This window comes from Schistocerca serialis, chromosome 5 (assembly GCF_023864345.2).
Source record: "Schistocerca serialis cubense isolate TAMUIC-IGC-003099 chromosome 5, iqSchSeri2.2, whole genome shotgun sequence".
NCBI lineage: Eukaryota > Metazoa > Arthropoda > Insecta > Orthoptera > Acrididae > Schistocerca > Schistocerca serialis.
The window spans coordinates 289,007,430-289,024,187 of NC_064642.1; the positions used below are offsets into that span (position 1 = coordinate 289,007,430).

Sequence of the window (16,758 nt, forward strand, 5' to 3'; positions counted from 1 at the left end):
ATATATGGAATTTTTTGCTTTTAAGGCTTACTGTGTACTTCTCTGCCTTTTACTTTTATAGAGAGGGAAACATTTGCATTTACCTTCAAGTTTGGCATTCAACAAATAAATCTAAGCATTTCATTTATCTTGGTCCATTATTAGCAATCTTACACTCATTTTTCTTATGCAGATTCACAGTATAAAGAATGAGATAGATCTTTGAATAAGTACTCACGTTTAAGTGGCAAAAGTTTAGAAGCTGACTCATACGGGGACTCCATCCAGTAGCATACCCCAGGCATAAACAATTGTTTGTTAGCCTTGAGAAATGATTGATCTTTCCACCTGTGACCGCACACCTATTAATGAAAATCCATGAGATTGTTCCAATTTGAACACTTGTTAATATGAAACATGGATAAATAAATTCTTATACACTGGGATTTGCAAAATTTCATCTGCATGGAGTAAGAACAGACCTTTGCACCAAATGGCCAATTTTTCCATCTGTGACTGCACAACTATTAATGAAAATCCACTACATTATTACAGCTGGAATGCATGTTAAGAGGAAACAAGAATAAATAAATTCTTATGCACTGGGATTTGCAAAATTGTAGTTGCAGGGAGTAAAATTGTCATTCAGACCACTATGAACATCAGTGCCAAATGATGTAGATTGTCACCTCATCCTGGAAACATGGCATTAATTTCACAGACCTTATAATTGTAGCACAACAAACATAAAGTAAGTATTTTTATCCAAGATTGGTGACATTTTAGGGAAGCTCGAAATTTGGCACAGACTTCAATGGGAGATGTTTGTAATAGTTTCCACACTTAAACTCTGTCTCAAAGTGTGGCAGAAAATCAAAATAAATTCTGGGTATATGTAAAGTACATCAGTAGCAGTAAACAATCAATACCTTCACTGTTTGATAACAAAGATCTTAGCAATGACAGTAACACTAAAGCAGAGTTAATAAGCAAAGTTTTCTGAAATTACTTCACTAAAGAATATCAGTAAACATTCCAGGATACAAATCAAGATCAGCTGCCAACAAGAGCAGCTTAGGAGCAGATGCCCTCAGTAAAACAGAACATCTTAAGTCACTTAATAAAGGCAAGTCTTCCAGACTGTATACCAATTAGGTTCCTTTCACAGAATGGTGATGTAATAGTTCCATATTTAAAAATTATATACAACTGATCACTTGACAAAAATTCCATATCTAAGGACTGGAAAGTTACATAGGTCACACTAATGAACTAAACTACTCTTAACTCCATCCAAACGGGCCTTCAAAAGTCCAACGGTACAGACCAGCCACCGTGTCATCCTCAGCCCACAGGCATCACTGGATACGGGTATGGATGGTCACATGATCAGCACACCACTATCCCAGTTTACGAGACTGGAGCTGTTACTTTTCAATCGAGTAGCTTCTTAGTTCACGTCACAAGGGCTAAGTGTGCCTCACTTGACAACAGTGCTCGGCAGACTGGATGGTCACCCATCTGAATGCTAGCCCAGCCTGATAGCACTTAACTTCAGTGATCTGATGGGAACCGCTGCTAGCACCCATGGCAAGGCAGGTCGCACCAGTACCCAAGAAAGAAAACAGGAGCAATCTGTTGAATTACGGCCACATATCACTGACATAAATTTGAAGGAAGATTTTGGAATACATACCATATTCAAATATGATGAAACACCTCAAAGAAAGTTATCTATTGGCACATGGATAGCATAGACTAGGAAATTATTAGTCTTGTGAAACACACCTGCCCCTTTATTCATACAAAGTAATAAATACTATTGACAGGGGATTTCAAGTTGATTTCATATTTCTAGATTTCCATAAGGCTTTTGATACCATTGATCACAAGTGACTCCCAATCAAACCATTAGTTTATGGAGTATCATCTGAGTTGTGTGAGTGGATTTCACAGTTAAGGTCACAGTTAATAATAATAGACAGGAAGCCACTGAGTGAAACTGAAGTGATATCTGAGATATCCCAAGAGAGCATTACAGAGCCCCTGTTGTTTTTAATCTATATGTAAATGGTTTAGGATACGATATGAGCAGCCGTCTTAGATTGTTTGGAGATTATATTATCATTTAACACTCACTGACTGCAATATCAATACAAATTACAAAATCACTCTGACATGATAACTGCACCATTATCTTGGAAAATAGTTTAAGGAAAGGCAAACCTACGTTTCTAACACTTGTAGACTTAGAGAAAGCTTTTGACAATGTTGACTGGAATACTCTCTTTCAAATTCTGAAGGTGGCGATGGTAAAATACAGGGAGCAAAAGGCTATTTACAATTTGTACAGGAACCAGATGGCAGTTATAAGAGTTGAGGGACATGAAAGTGAAGCAGTGGTTGGGAAAGGGAGTGAGACAGGGTTGTAGCCTATCCCCAATGTTATTGAATCTGTATATTGAGCAAACAGTAAAGGAAACAAAAGAAAAATTCAGAGTAGGAATTAAAATCCATGGAGAAGAAATAAAAACTTTGAGGTTCACCGATGACGTTGTAATTCTGTCAAAGACAGCAAAGGACTTGGAAGAGCAGCTGAACGGAATTGACAGTGCCTTGAAAGGAAGATATAAGATGAACATCAACAGAAGCAAAATGAGGATATTGGAATGTAGTTGAATTAAATCAGGTGATGCTGTGGGAATTAGATTAGGAAATGAGAGGCTTAAAGTAGTAAATGCGTTTTGCTATTTGGAGAGCAAAATAACGGATGATGGTTGAAGTAGAGAGGATATAAAATGTAGACTGGCAATGGCAAGGAAAGCGTTTCTCAAGAAGAGAAATTTGTTAACATCGAGTATAGATTTAAGTGTCAAGAAGTCATTTCTGAAAGTATTTGTGTGGAGTGTGGCTATGTATGGAAGTGAAATGTGGACGATAAATAGTTTGGACAAGAAGAGAATAGAAGCTTTCGAAATGTGGTGCTACAGAAGATTGCTGAAGATTAGATGGGTAGATCACATAACTAATGAGGAGGTATTGAATAGAATTGGAGAGAAGAGAAATTTGTGGCACAACTTGACTAGAAGAAGGGATCAGTTGGTAGGGCATATTCTGAGGCATCAAGTGATCACCAGTTTAGTATTGGAGGGCAGCGTGGAGGGTAAAAATTGTAGAGGGAGACCAAGAGATGAATACACTAAACAGATTCAGAAGGATGTAGGTTGCAGTAGGTACTGGGAGATGAAGAAGCTTGCATAGGATAGAGTAGCATGGAGAGCAGCATCAAACCAGTCTCTGGACTGAAGACCTCAACAACAACAACAACAACAACAGCATCATGTGAAAAGTAGCTATTAACTTTGAACAATAAAAAGTGTGAAGTCCGCCGCATGATTATTAAAAACAATTCTGTTAAATTTTGGTTGCACAATAAATGATACAAATCGAAAAATTGTTGATTCAATTTGATACCTAGAGATTACAATTACTTAAGTTGGAACTTTCACATACAAAATGTTGTGGGAAGCAAACAAAAGACTATGTTTTCCTGGCAGCAAACTTATAAAATGCAACAAATCTACTAAATAGACTGACTACAGTGCAATTTCCCATTCTCTTCTTTAGTATTGTTGTGTGGTACAGAATCCTTAACAGATGATAGGATTGACAGAAGGCATTATAGTGAGAATGACCATAGTAACAAAACACGAGAAAACAGAACCCACACAGTAAGGTTTAAGTATTCAGTTTTCCCACATGATATACAAGATTAAAATGCTTGAGAAATATTCTGAAAGTGGTTCTCTGCTGAGCACTTGGATGTGAAATGCAAAGTAGTGATATTGATGTAGATGTAGATCCACCCTTCCATCAAAGATTTTCGCCATATCTCTAATCTTACAAATATCATTTAATGTAACTTATTCAATTAAAGACATAAACTCTGTAAATGAGCTGTGTTCATGTTATGAACTTTATTTGTAAAGGTGTGCCTCGATCACATAAACTGTCCAACTCACAACTACCGGTTTTAGCTATTGCCATCTTCAGCTCTGATACAAATAGAAAAACAGTGCTGTAACCAACTAAGTTCAATTTGCTGCAGCAAAATCTATAACAAGCCTAGTAACATGTAAGAAAATATCAACATGATTAAAAGTCATGCATACCAGTCATATATACCATAAAAATATTCTGATGTAGGTATCAGTATCAAAATATGTATCTAGGTATACAGTAAGTGCTTCTGATGGCCTGGATCTGTGCATTACTTATACTAATAACTGAGGCCACTAGAGGTAGGGAATATGAGTAACAAATACCATAAATCTGTCATTAAAATGCAATATGCATAGTAATTAATTAAAATTATTTCATATGGGAAAATGAGTGTCTCACAATAAAACATGAAGTGACAAACAATATGTGGAATTAAATCACTGCTTTAAATCCACATTAAACATGTAAAGAGACATAATACTAAGCTAGTAACTAGACAAAATTAATAACATGTAATTGTATGAAAAGCAAGAATAAAAAGTTTAGAAGTAGTAACTCCACATCTATAAATCAAAACTTTTCAGTATCGCAAAAGAGTTAAACATAACTATAGTGTAAGATAATAAACAAGATTGTGACTATTAATTAAAATCTCAGTGGTCAATAACATAGTCAGAGTGGAATCTCAGTGTGCCACCTGCAGCTTGTTTGTAAGAGGTTTTTGCTTTCCTATAGCAGAGCTTAAGGAAGAATGCCCAGTCTCCTCGCCACTGGTGGCCAGTGCACACAACCATATGCCATGCTGCTGCAGTGCTCAACACTCACCATAGTAGTATGTTTCTGAATACATCAAAATAAGCATTCAAATTAAACTCATTCTGTTCACTCAGCACACAGCAACAGGGAAGTATTCACTTTTGTGACATTTACGATTTCCTAACCAGGAGTGAATTTTATTATATCATCTGTGTGCTTTAATAGTTTAGTTTCTTGAGTTTCTGCATGTAAATTTAATATCTAAAAGCCAAAGTTCTCACATTTTTGTTTGCATCAGAAAGTAAACTGATTTTGTGACATATTACAAGTTCCTAACCAAAGGGGAATTATTTTGTTTCACCTGAGTGCTTTGGTACTTAGGTTTTTGAATATCTGCATATTATTAGATGATACAGTTCATGTGTTTTCTTCAGGGACTACAGTAGAGTTGCGCAGCACATGACAATAGTCCATTTATCTGCATAATTTAGTTTTCCATGGTCTTTAGTATGGACAGGGATTGTGATTGTTGTGTGCAGATGTGAGCCAAGTTGGTGACACTTTGCTCTCAGCTTCAGGCTGTGATGGCTCTGGTTACACAGCCTGAGGCTGTAGTAGATGGGCACCACTATTGTGGGCTGGCCGTGGGGATCCAACAGACGTCCAGCATGTCCAAGTCCTCCAATCGGTCCTCACCGTTCACCAACCCAATTACTGCTCGCACTGAGGCTGACCCTTCACCTGTGGTTGAGCATGAGGTCATCCTGGGGAAAAGCAGGAGGCGAAAGAGTTCCCAGGTGGCTGCATGTAAGGCCTCCCCAGTTTGTCTGACACACAGGTTCCAGGTGCTCTCTGTGGCTGACACTGTTGCTGAGCCAGATGCTGTTGCCTGTCCTGTTTCAGAGGAAACCACTCAGCCTGCAAGATCTATGCAATCACAGAGGTGTTATGGGCCCCCTTAGGGACTTGGCTGACAAGAAAGGTAAGAAAACCAATGTGCACTCCATGTGCACACCGGGTGGAGTCATTCCAGATGTGGAAAGAGTCCTCCTGGATGCCATGAAGAGCACAGGGTGCAGCCAACTGCAGGTGGTTGCTCACGTCAGTGCCAGTGATGTATGTCAGTTTGGATCAGAAGAGACTCTCTCTCGTTTCGAGTGGCTAACAGAAGTGGTAAAGGATGCCAGTCTTGCTTGCAAGATGAAAGCAGAGCTGACCATTTGCAGCATATCAACAGGACCAATTGCAGACCTCTGGTACAGAGCTGAGTGGAGGGTCTGAATTAGAAGCTCAGACAGTTCTGCAACCGTGTAGGCTGCAGATTCCTCAACTTGCGCCAAAGGGTGGCATGGATTGGGTGGTTTTTTAGGTTAGAGGGTCTCGGGAAAACACAAGAAGGGCTTCAGTCACAATGGGTGCAGGCTGAACACAGGAAGAACGTAGATACAGAAACCATCGGTATAACAGTTGTAAATTGTCGTAGCTGTGTTGGGAAAGTTCCAGAGCTCCAAGCACTAATAGAAAGCACTGATGCTCAACTCTTTATGGGCATTGAAAACTGGCTAAAGCCAGATATAAGCTCAGCCAAAATTTTTGTGAAGAACTTAATGGTGTTCCGAAAGGATAGGCTAACATGGTTGGCCGTGGCACGTTTGTTGCTGTTAGAAGTAGTTTAACTTGTTGCGAAATAGAAGTAGATACTTCCTGTGAGTTAGTATGGGCAGAGCTCATTTTTGGCAATCAGAATAAAATAATAATTGGATCCTTTTACCGACCTCTCAATTCAGATGATACAGTTGCTGAAAGGTGAAAAGAAAACTTGAGTTTTACTTCAAACACCTACCCGACTCATGCAATAATAGTTGGTGTTGACTTTAATTTACCCTCAATATGTTGGTGAAAATACTTATTTAATTCCAGAGGTATGCATAAAATATCATCCCAAATTGTGCTAAACACATTCTCTGAAAATTATTTCAAGCAGTTAGTTCATGAGCCCACGCGAATAGCAAACGGTTGTGAAAACGCACTTGACCTCCTAGCAACAAATAATCCTGAGTTAATAACAAGCATCAAAACCACTTCAGGTATTAGTGAACACAGGGTTGTCATAGTGAGATTGAATATTGTAATCGCCAAATCCTCAAAAAATAAGCAAAAACTATACCTATTCAAAAAAGCAAATAAAAATTCACTTGACTTCTTCCTGAGAGACAATCTCCACTCATTCCAAATTAATAATATAAGTGTAGACCAGATGAGGCTTAAATTCAAAGAAATAGAATCAGCAGCAATTGAGAGATTTCTACCAAATAAATTAACAAACGTTGCTGCTGATCCTCCTTGGTATGCAAAACAGGTTAGAACACTGTTGCAGAAACAATGAAACAGATATGCCAAATTTAAACAAATGCAAAATCCCCAAGATTGGCGATCTTTTACAGAAGCTTGAAATTTAGCTTGGACTTCAATGCGAATGCTTATATCAGTTTCCACAATGAGACTTTGTCTTGAAACCTGGCAGAAAATCCATAGAGATTCTGGTCGTATTTGAAGTATGTTAGTGGCAAAAAACAATCAATGCCTTCTCCGCATGATAAAAATGGAGATACTATAGAAGACAGTGCTGCCACACCAGAGTTACTAAAAACATCCTTCCAAAATGCCTTCACAAAAGAAGACAAAGTAAATATTCCAGAATTCGAATCAAGAACAGCTACCATCATGAGTAACGTAGAAGCAACTTAAATCACTTAATAAAAGCAAGTCTCCTGGTCCAGAATGTATACCAATTGGGTTCCGTTCAGAGTATGCTGATGCATTAGCTCCATACTTAACAATCATAAACAACCGTTCACTCAATGAAAGATCCGTACCCAAAGACTGGAAAGTAGCACAGGTCACACTAATGCTCAAGAAAGGTAGTAAGAGCATTCTACTAAATTACAGGCCCATATTGTTAACATTGATATGCAGCAAGATTTTGAAACATATATTGTGTTTGAACATTATGAATTACCTCGAAGAAAACAGTCTATTGACACACAGTCAACATGGCTTTAGAAAACAATGTTCCTGTGAAACACAACTAGCTCTTTGTTCACATGAAGTGTTAAGTGCTATTGACAAGGGATTTCAGATCGACTCTGTATTTCTGGATTTCCAGATGGCTTTTGACTCTGTACCACACAAGCGGCTCTTAGTGAAATTGCGTGCTTACGGAATATCGTCTCAGTTATGTGACTGGATTTGTGATTTACTGTCATAGATGGAAAGTCATTGAGTAAAACAGAAGTGCTTTATGGTGTTCCCCAAGGTAGTGTTATAGGCCCTTTGCTGTTACCTGTCTATATAAACGATTTGGGAGACAATTTGAGCAGCTGTCTTTGGTTGTTTGCAGATGACACTGTCATTTATTGACTAATAAAGTCATCAGAAGATCAAAACAAACTGCAAATGATTTAGAAAAAATATCTGAATGGAGCAAAAAGTGGCAGTTGACCCAAAATAAAAAAAGTGTGAGGCCATCCACATGAGTACTAAAAGGAACTTGGTAAACTTCAGTTACATGATAAATCAGTCTGATCTAAAAGCCGTAAATTCAACTAAATATCTAAGTATTACAATTATGAACAACTTAAATTGGAAGGAACACATAGAAAATGTTGTGGGGGAGACTAACCAAAGACTGCGTTTTATTGGCAGGACACTTAGAAAATGTAACAGACCTACTAAGGAGACTGCCTAAACTATGATTGTCTGTCCTTTTTTAGAATACTACTGTACAATGGGGGATCCTTAACAGATAGTGACCGAGCAAGGTGGCACTGTGGTTAGCACTCTGGACTTGCACTTGGAAGGATGACTGTTCAATCCCGTGTCCGGCCTGATTTAGGTTTTCCGTGATTTCCCTAAACCGCTCCAGTCAAATGCCAGGATCAATCCTTTGAAAGGACATGGCCCATTTCCTTCCCCATTCTTGCCGAATCCTATGAGACCGATAACCTTGCTGTTTGGTCTCTTCCCCCAACCAACCAACCAACAGATAGGACTAATGGAGAATGTCAAAAAGTTCAAAGAAAGGCAGCATGTTTTGTATTATTGCGAAATATAGGAGAGAGTGTCACAGAAATGATACAGGATTTGGGCTGGACACCATTAAAAGAAAGGCATTTTTCATTGCAATGGAATCTTCTCACTAAATTCCAATCACTAACTTTCTCCTCTGAATGACACCAATCTACATAGGGAGGAAGGATCATCACAATAAAATAAGGGAAATCAGAGCTCATACAAAAAGATATACGTGTTCATTCTTTAGAGAATTACGAAGGTGTTTTGATGAACCCTCTGCCAGGCATTTAAATGTGACTTGCAGAGTATCCATGTAAATGTAGATGTAAAGTCTTGTTTGCATTTTCTGTGTGTATAAATTTCCATTTCCTCCAGTAGGGTCAATAATTGTCCTTTTGTGCCTTATGCAACACTTCCATATTATCTTCTATATTTCTTGCCACTTGTTTTTCTTCATCCAAGCATGTACCAAATATGCTCTTATTTTGGGTATAGGTCTGCACTCTAAAACGAGTCTTGAAATTCCTTCCCATATGGTCAATATAAGAACTCCTTACATCCTTGGCAGTTGATCTGGTAGACACCTGATTCTAAATATTTATTGCTGTTGTTGCCAACTTTGTGGCACAGACTAGAGTCAACTGCACCTTTTATTTGAAATCCAATTTTTAATTTTGTTTTTCTGAAGGCTTGTGCAATTCTATTGGAAAATGCAGCATTGTATGACACAGAAAAGAACTTCTTGCCCTCTACATCTACTTTCACTCACAATTTTTTACTTACAAATATTCATTGCATCACGGTCCTTATACTCCTTTGCCCAGACTGCTTCTTTAATCACATTTAATTCTTCCACTTACATGTCAATAGATAGTTCAAATGTATGTAAAAATATAAATTAGTGCCAGATCACTCACAAGCATGATCTATCAACATAATGTTTTTCATCTTACTACAAATACTTGAACCAACTGCGCCAATCTCAACTTTCATCAGACTATATGATGATATCAGACATGTTTTATGTGTTCTGAATCTCATCACAAAATGTTACAAACCTAACAAATAATTCCATATCAGTATCTGCTGTGGCTTCATAAACATGTGGTTTTATATATTGTTATAACAACTATATAAGAAGATTGAGGTCAGACTATTTAGTGGGCTCTGAAGTCTCTCCCTATTCACTTGAGTAGAAAATTCAGCAGTAAGATGCTTTAGAACACTGACATTGAAGAGAGAAGATATACCTCCTCCTGACAAATACACTACTAATCATAAACATTTTCACAAATTTATTTATTTATTTTTGTATTACTGTGTCAAAGAAGGCCATGGTGGTCCAGTCAGTTGAATGCTAGACTCAAGTCATAGATCGTTCTGTCCTCCCTCTCCTAGTATCATGGCAAATGAGATGCTACACTCCACCTGGAGTCAGACTACAGGTTTAGCGTTACATATTTTACCTAGTTTTTTACCTGTGTCAGAGATAACACCAACAAGCCTGTTCTCAAACTATACTCCTGGTTTCAATATGGGATTGTGGGTCTGACTTGATGCAAACATTTCTTGTTTATTTAATTCACCACATTAGTTAAGGCAAAATAGAGCCATTATCCATGGGTCATTTTATTGCAAAACACAGAATTATCATTGTTGCAAAACACTACAAAAAAAATATTATATTTGTCGTGTACGGTTCTAGCTATACATTAAAATAATTTTATAGTATCTTTCTACAATAAATTATTGCATAATTTCTATGTTTGTTACCAATTTTTTTCATCATATGGGATGTCAGCTGCAGAGGGGTGAAAATCACAGAAATGGCATAACTTTTCACTTTGGCAGTAATTGAAATATTATGCCATCTTACTGTTGATGCTTGTCAAAGAAATTTTGAAAGCTGCAGTGGGAAGATTTCTGTTCCTTACATAAGTTCGCTATTCATAAATTCCTGCATGTTTATCCTCTATACTGGGATTGACAGGAGTTGCACATTAGTTGGCATATTCTTCCACTGCTGAATTTGTCTGAAGTTCTGCTGTGTAACTTAGTCTGTTTTGTGCCATGTTGTTTGTTCTGTATGCCACTGGTATCCCTTGCTTCTTCATAATATTTCTAATTCTGTGAACTACAAGTAGACACCCCCAATTCTGTAAAGAACCAAACTCCTATGTATAAAACAACTTCAAATTTCTAACTACTTTACAAATTAGTTATTGTGTTAAATATTTAACATAAAACTTGGAAACAAGAAACAGTCTAGAAAGAGTTGAAACTATGGTCAAAGTTTATTGGAAGTCACTGTATAGCTCTCATTATCAAACACTGATTGAGTGTATTCTAGGTAATTTACTCTCCATTTAAAGAAAATGCTAGTTTCTCATGCATTTTAATGTTTATGATTTCATACATCCTGAACCTTGTGTCATACAATGATACAAACTTGCAGGTAGTTCCAGTACTGTTATGTGAGTAATGTCTGCAAAATGTGTTGCAAATATATTTGTTTATAAAGAAGAAATAAATTAAACATCTTGCCTGATGTGGCAGTTTTACTGTGTGAACAGTAAAAATGTAGAAAGTAATAAACTTTTCTCTCTTCAGGCTGAGGGCGACGTTCTTAAAGGTTCAAAATTGTGTGTTAAGTTTGCTACAAACCAATAACTGTTCTCATTCTCAAATACTGGAGAAAAGTAGTATAGGGATCTGTGCATGGTGAGTTACAATGGCTCTTCCACATATTAAACTCTTAATGGGTAGATTATCTCACTATTTATATGATATAGTGAAAATCAAATTTTTGTTGCCTCTGGAATCTCCTACATAGGCAGTCTGCAATTGGGTAACGTTTCTGTGCCCTGGATAGTCAGTTAGTAATATATATTTTATTATTATAGCTTAGTGTGCCCCCCATGAACCATGGACCTTGCCGTTGGTGGGGAGGCTTGCGTGCCTCAGCGATACAGATGGCCGTACCGTAGGTGCAACCACAACGGAGGGGTATCTATTGAGAGGCCAGACAAACATGTGGTTCCTGAAGAGAGGCAGCAGCCTTTTCAGTAGTTGCAGGGGCAACAGTCTGGATGATTGACTGATCTGGCCTTGTAACATTAACCAAAATGGTCTTGCTGTGCTGGTACTGTGAACGGCTGACAGCAAGGGGAAACTACAGCCGTAATTTTTCCCGAGGGCATGCAGCTTTACTGTGTGGTTAAATGACGATGGCGTCCTCTTGGGTAAAATATTCCAGAGATAAAATAGTCCCCCATTCGGATCTCCAGGCGGGGACTACTCAAGAGGACGTCGTTATCAGGAGAAAGAAACCTGGTGCTCTACGGATCGGAGCGTGGAATGTCAGATCCCTTAATTGGGCAGGTAGGTTAGAAAATTTAAAAAGGGAAATGGATAGGTTAAAGTTAGATATAGTGGGAATTAGTGAAGTTCGGTGGCAGGAGGAACAAGACTTCTGGCCAGGTGAATACGGGGATATAAATACAAAACCAAATAGGGGTAATGCAGGAGTAGGTTTAAAAAAAAAAGGAGTGCGGGTAAGCTACTACAAGCAGCATAGTGAACGCATTATTGTGGCCAAGATAGACACGATGCCCCTGCCTACTACAGTAGTACAAGTTTATATGCCAACTAGCTCTGCAGATGATGAAGAAATTGATAAAATGCATGATGAGATAAAAGTAATTATTCAGGTAGTGAAGGGAGACGAAAATTTAATAGTCGTGGGTGACTGGAATTCGAGAGTAGGAAAAGGGAGAGAAGGAAACATAGTAGGTGAATATGGATTGGGGGGAAGGAATGAAAAAGGAAGCCACCTTGTAGAATTTTGCACAGAGCATAACTTAATCATAGCTAACATTTGGTTCAAGAATCATAAAAGAAGGTTGTATACCTGGAAGAATCCTGGAGATACTAAGAGGTATCAGATAGATTATATAATGGTAAGACAGAGATTTAGGAACCAGGTTTTAAATTGTAAGACATTTCCAGGGGCAGATGTGGATTCTGACCACAATCTATTGGTTATGAACTGCAGATTGAAACTGAAGAAACTGCAAAAAGGTGGGAATTTAAGGAGATGGGACCTGGATAAACTGAAAGAACCAGAGGTTCTAGAGAGTTTCAGGGAGAGCATAAGGGAACAATTGACAGGAATGGGGGAAAGAAATACAGTAGAAGAAGAATGGGTAGCTCTGAGGGATGAAGCAGTGAAGGCAGCAGATGATCAAGTAGGTAAAAAGACGAGGGCTAATAGAAATCCTTGGGTAACAGAAGAAATATTGAATTTAATTGATGAAAGGAGAAGATATAAAAATGCAGTAAATGAAGCAGGCAAAAAGGAATACAAACATCTCAAAAATGACATCGACAGGAAGTGCAAAATGGCTAAGCAGGGATGGCTAGAGGACAAATGTAAGGATGTAGAGGCTTGTCTCACTAGGGGTAAGATAGATACTGCCTACAGGAAAATTAAAGAGACCTTTGGAAAGAAGAGAACCACTTGTATGAATATCAAGAGCTCAGATGGCAACCCAGTTCTAAGCAAAGAAGGGAAGGCAGAAAGGTGGAAGGAGTATATAGAGGGTTTATACAAGGGCGATGTACTTGAGGACAATATTATGGAAATGGAAGAGGATGTAGATGAAGACGAAATGGGAGATAAGATACTGCGTGAAGAGTTTGACAGAGCACTGAAAGACCTGAGTCGAAACAAGGCCCCGGGAGTAGACAACATTCCATTAGAACTACTGATGGCCTCGGGAGAGCCAGTCATGGCAAAACTCTACCATCTGGTGAGCACGATGTATGAGACAGGCAAAATACCCTCAGACTTCAAGAAGAATATAATAATTCCAATCCCAAAGAAAGCAGGTGTTGACAGATGTGAAAATTACCGAACTATCAGTTTAATAAGTCACAGCTGCAAAATACTAACACGAATTCTTTTCGGATGAATGGAAAAACTGGTAGAAGCCGACCTCGGGGAAGATCAGTTTGGATTCCGTAGAAATGTTTGAACACGTGAGGCAATACTGACCTTAAGACTTATCTTAGAAGTAAGATTAAGAAAAGGCAAACCTACGTTTCTAGCATTTGTAGACTTAGAGAAAGCTTTTGACAATGTTGACTGGAATACTCTCTTTCAAATTCTGAAGGTGGCAGGGGTAAAATACAGGGAGCAAAAGGCTATTTACAATTTGTACAGAAACCAGATGGCAGTTATAAGAGTCAAGGGGCATGAAAGGGAAGCAGTGGTTGGGAAAGGAGTGAGACAGGGTTGTAGCCTCTCCCCGATGTTATTAAATCTGTATATTGAACAAGCAGTAAAGGAAACAAAAGAAAAATTCGGAGTAGGTATTAAAATTCACGGACAAGAAGTAAAAACTTTGAGGTTCGCCGATGACATTCTAATTCTGTCACAGACAGCAAAGGACTTGGAAGAGCAGTTGAACAGAATGGGCAGTGTCTTGAAAGGAGGATATAAGATTAACATCAACAAAAGCAAAACGAGGATAATGGAATGTAGTCAAATTAAGTCGGGTGATGCTGAGGGAATTAGAGTAGGAAATGTGACACTTAAAGTAGTAAAGGAGTTTTGCTATTTAGGGAGTAAAATAACTGCTGATGGTCGAAGTAGAGAGGATATAAAATGTAGACTGGCAATGGCAAGGAAAGTGTTTCTCAAGAAGAGAAATTTGTTAACATCGAGTATAGATTTAAGTGTCAGGAAGTCGTTTCTGAAAGTATTTGTATGGAGTGTAGCCATGTATGGAAGTGAAACATGGACGATAACTAGTTTGGACAAGAAGAGAATAGAAGCTTTTGAAATCAGGTGCTACAGAAGAATGCTGAAGATAAGGTGGGTAGATCACGTAACTAATGAGGAGGTATTGAATAGGATGGGGGAGAACAGAAGTTTGTGGCACAACTTAACTAAAAGAAGGGATCGGTTGGTAGGACATGTTTTGAGGCATCAAGGGATCACAAATTTAGCATTGGAGGGCACTGTGGAGGGTAAAAATCGTAGAGGGAGACCAAGAGCTGAATACACTAAGCAGATTCAGAAGGATGTAGGTTGCAGTAGGTACTGGGAGATGAAGAAGCTTGCACAGGATAGAGTAGCATGGAGAGCTGCATCAAACCAGTCTCAGGACTGAAGACCACAACAACAACAACAGCTTAGTGTGTACCATGCTCTCCTTTTTTTCAGTTGTGCTATTGCCTCCTTCATTATCTACATGTTGTACCTCTGTTTTCAGACTCTTTAGTAGATCACTTTCATTACCTTTCATTTCTACCTTGTTGTTGGACTTCTTTAAACTATCTAATTTGTAGCCGTTTTGAACAGCAAGGTGTCTGATTATTTCAAATTTTTGTGTGTAGTTTTGGACTTTGAGAAGTGTTTTGTTTAACATCTTGTGCATGTGTGTGAAACTGTCACATTTATGTATTGTTGTGGAGTTGGATATGTTATGTATAACAGACCTGATGGATGTAGGTTTACTGTAGATGGGAAATTCATGTTATTGGTTACTTCTCATTATTAATTTCTTGTTTTCTTCAGTTTCCATTGTGAAGTGCATCTGTTACTGTGTTGATGTTATTGTGTAAATCCTACATCTACTTTGAGTTTCATCAGTAGATGACTGTGTCAGCCATGTTTCAGTATTATTTGTACCCTCTGTGTTTAACAAGGTTGGTGAATGGTATGTTCTCTGTATGATCCAAGAAAATATTGGTTAAATTTCCACTGAAGGGGAACCCCTTTTGTTGCAAATAGAAGTTGTTGACCAAAGTAAAGTAATTTTGATCTGTGATTGGCTTTAGGATGAATGTGATTTCATTTATTTGTGTCTTTGGGGCTCTCTTGCTTTGCAGTTGTTGTTTGTTATGCTTATACTTCTCCTGTGGATATATGTAATGTCACAGCATACTAGTGTTACGAATGTTACTATTAACACTGTCTGCCAGGTCACTGACATACAACATGAATAAAAAAAAGGGCTCCAACATACTTCGCTGGTGCAAGTGCGCATTTATTTATACTTCTTCAATGACTCTCCATCCGAAACAATATGGTGCATTGTCCCTCCCAAGAATCCTCAAAACTAGTCCAAATTTTGTTTACTACCCATGTAACTGAACTTTGGTTAATAAAAATTGGTGAAGCACTGAGTCAAGTACTTTTTGAAAGTACAGAAATATCACATTCATCTGATTTCCTTGATCTGTGGTTATCAAAATGTCACAAGAGAAAAGTGTATGTTGTGTTTCAGTTGATCAGTGTTTCAGAATCATTGCTTATTGGCACAGAAGAGATAATTCTATTCAAAATACCTTATTACATTTGAGTTCAGAAAATGTTCTAGAATTTTACAACAGAAGGATATCAATGAGACATTAGTTTTGTGTATCACTTCTGCTACACTTCTTGAAGAGCAGTATGACTGTTGGTTTCTTCCAATCACTGGGCATAGCAAATCCTTTATAAAATCAGATAATGCTGCCATCAGGCCTTAGAGACTTGTTTAACTCTATTGATTGTAGTTGTTTCTCAATGGCACTTACATTATTACCTACATTCATAATTTTTTCAGTAATGGTTGACATAAACTAAGACAATACTTATGTATCTGTCTTAGTAAAGGGAACATTTGAAAATTCAGTTCAGCATTTCTGCTTTGTTTTGCTTAGTTTCCATTCCTGTGCTATCCATGAGAGTCTTGACACTAATTTGGTGCCACTGACACCCTTTCAACATGACCAGAATTTCTTAGGGTTGTGTGAGAGAGCTTTCAACTAGATTCTGCCATTGTAGTCATTAAAGGTTTCACAAACTGCCCTCTTGACAGTCAAATGTGTTTCATTCTGCTTCTCCCTGATCTACAGCATTATGCTTTGTTTTACCTCAGTCACACAGAAACTGCT

General features: G+C 38.0%; 1 protein-coding gene across 1 annotated transcript in view; it reads right to left on the reverse strand.

Moving 5' to 3' along the window:
* LOC126481907 (integrin alpha-PS5-like) overlaps window positions 1–16,758 on the reverse strand; it is a 553,290-nt gene that overhangs the window by 422,929 nt on the left and 113,603 nt on the right. Inside the window, exon 4 of the mRNA XM_050105865.1 lies at window positions 218–341. Coding sequence (XP_049961822.1) covers window positions 218–341 — 124 coding nt within the window. The remainder of the gene's footprint in view (window positions 1–217; window positions 342–16,758) is intronic.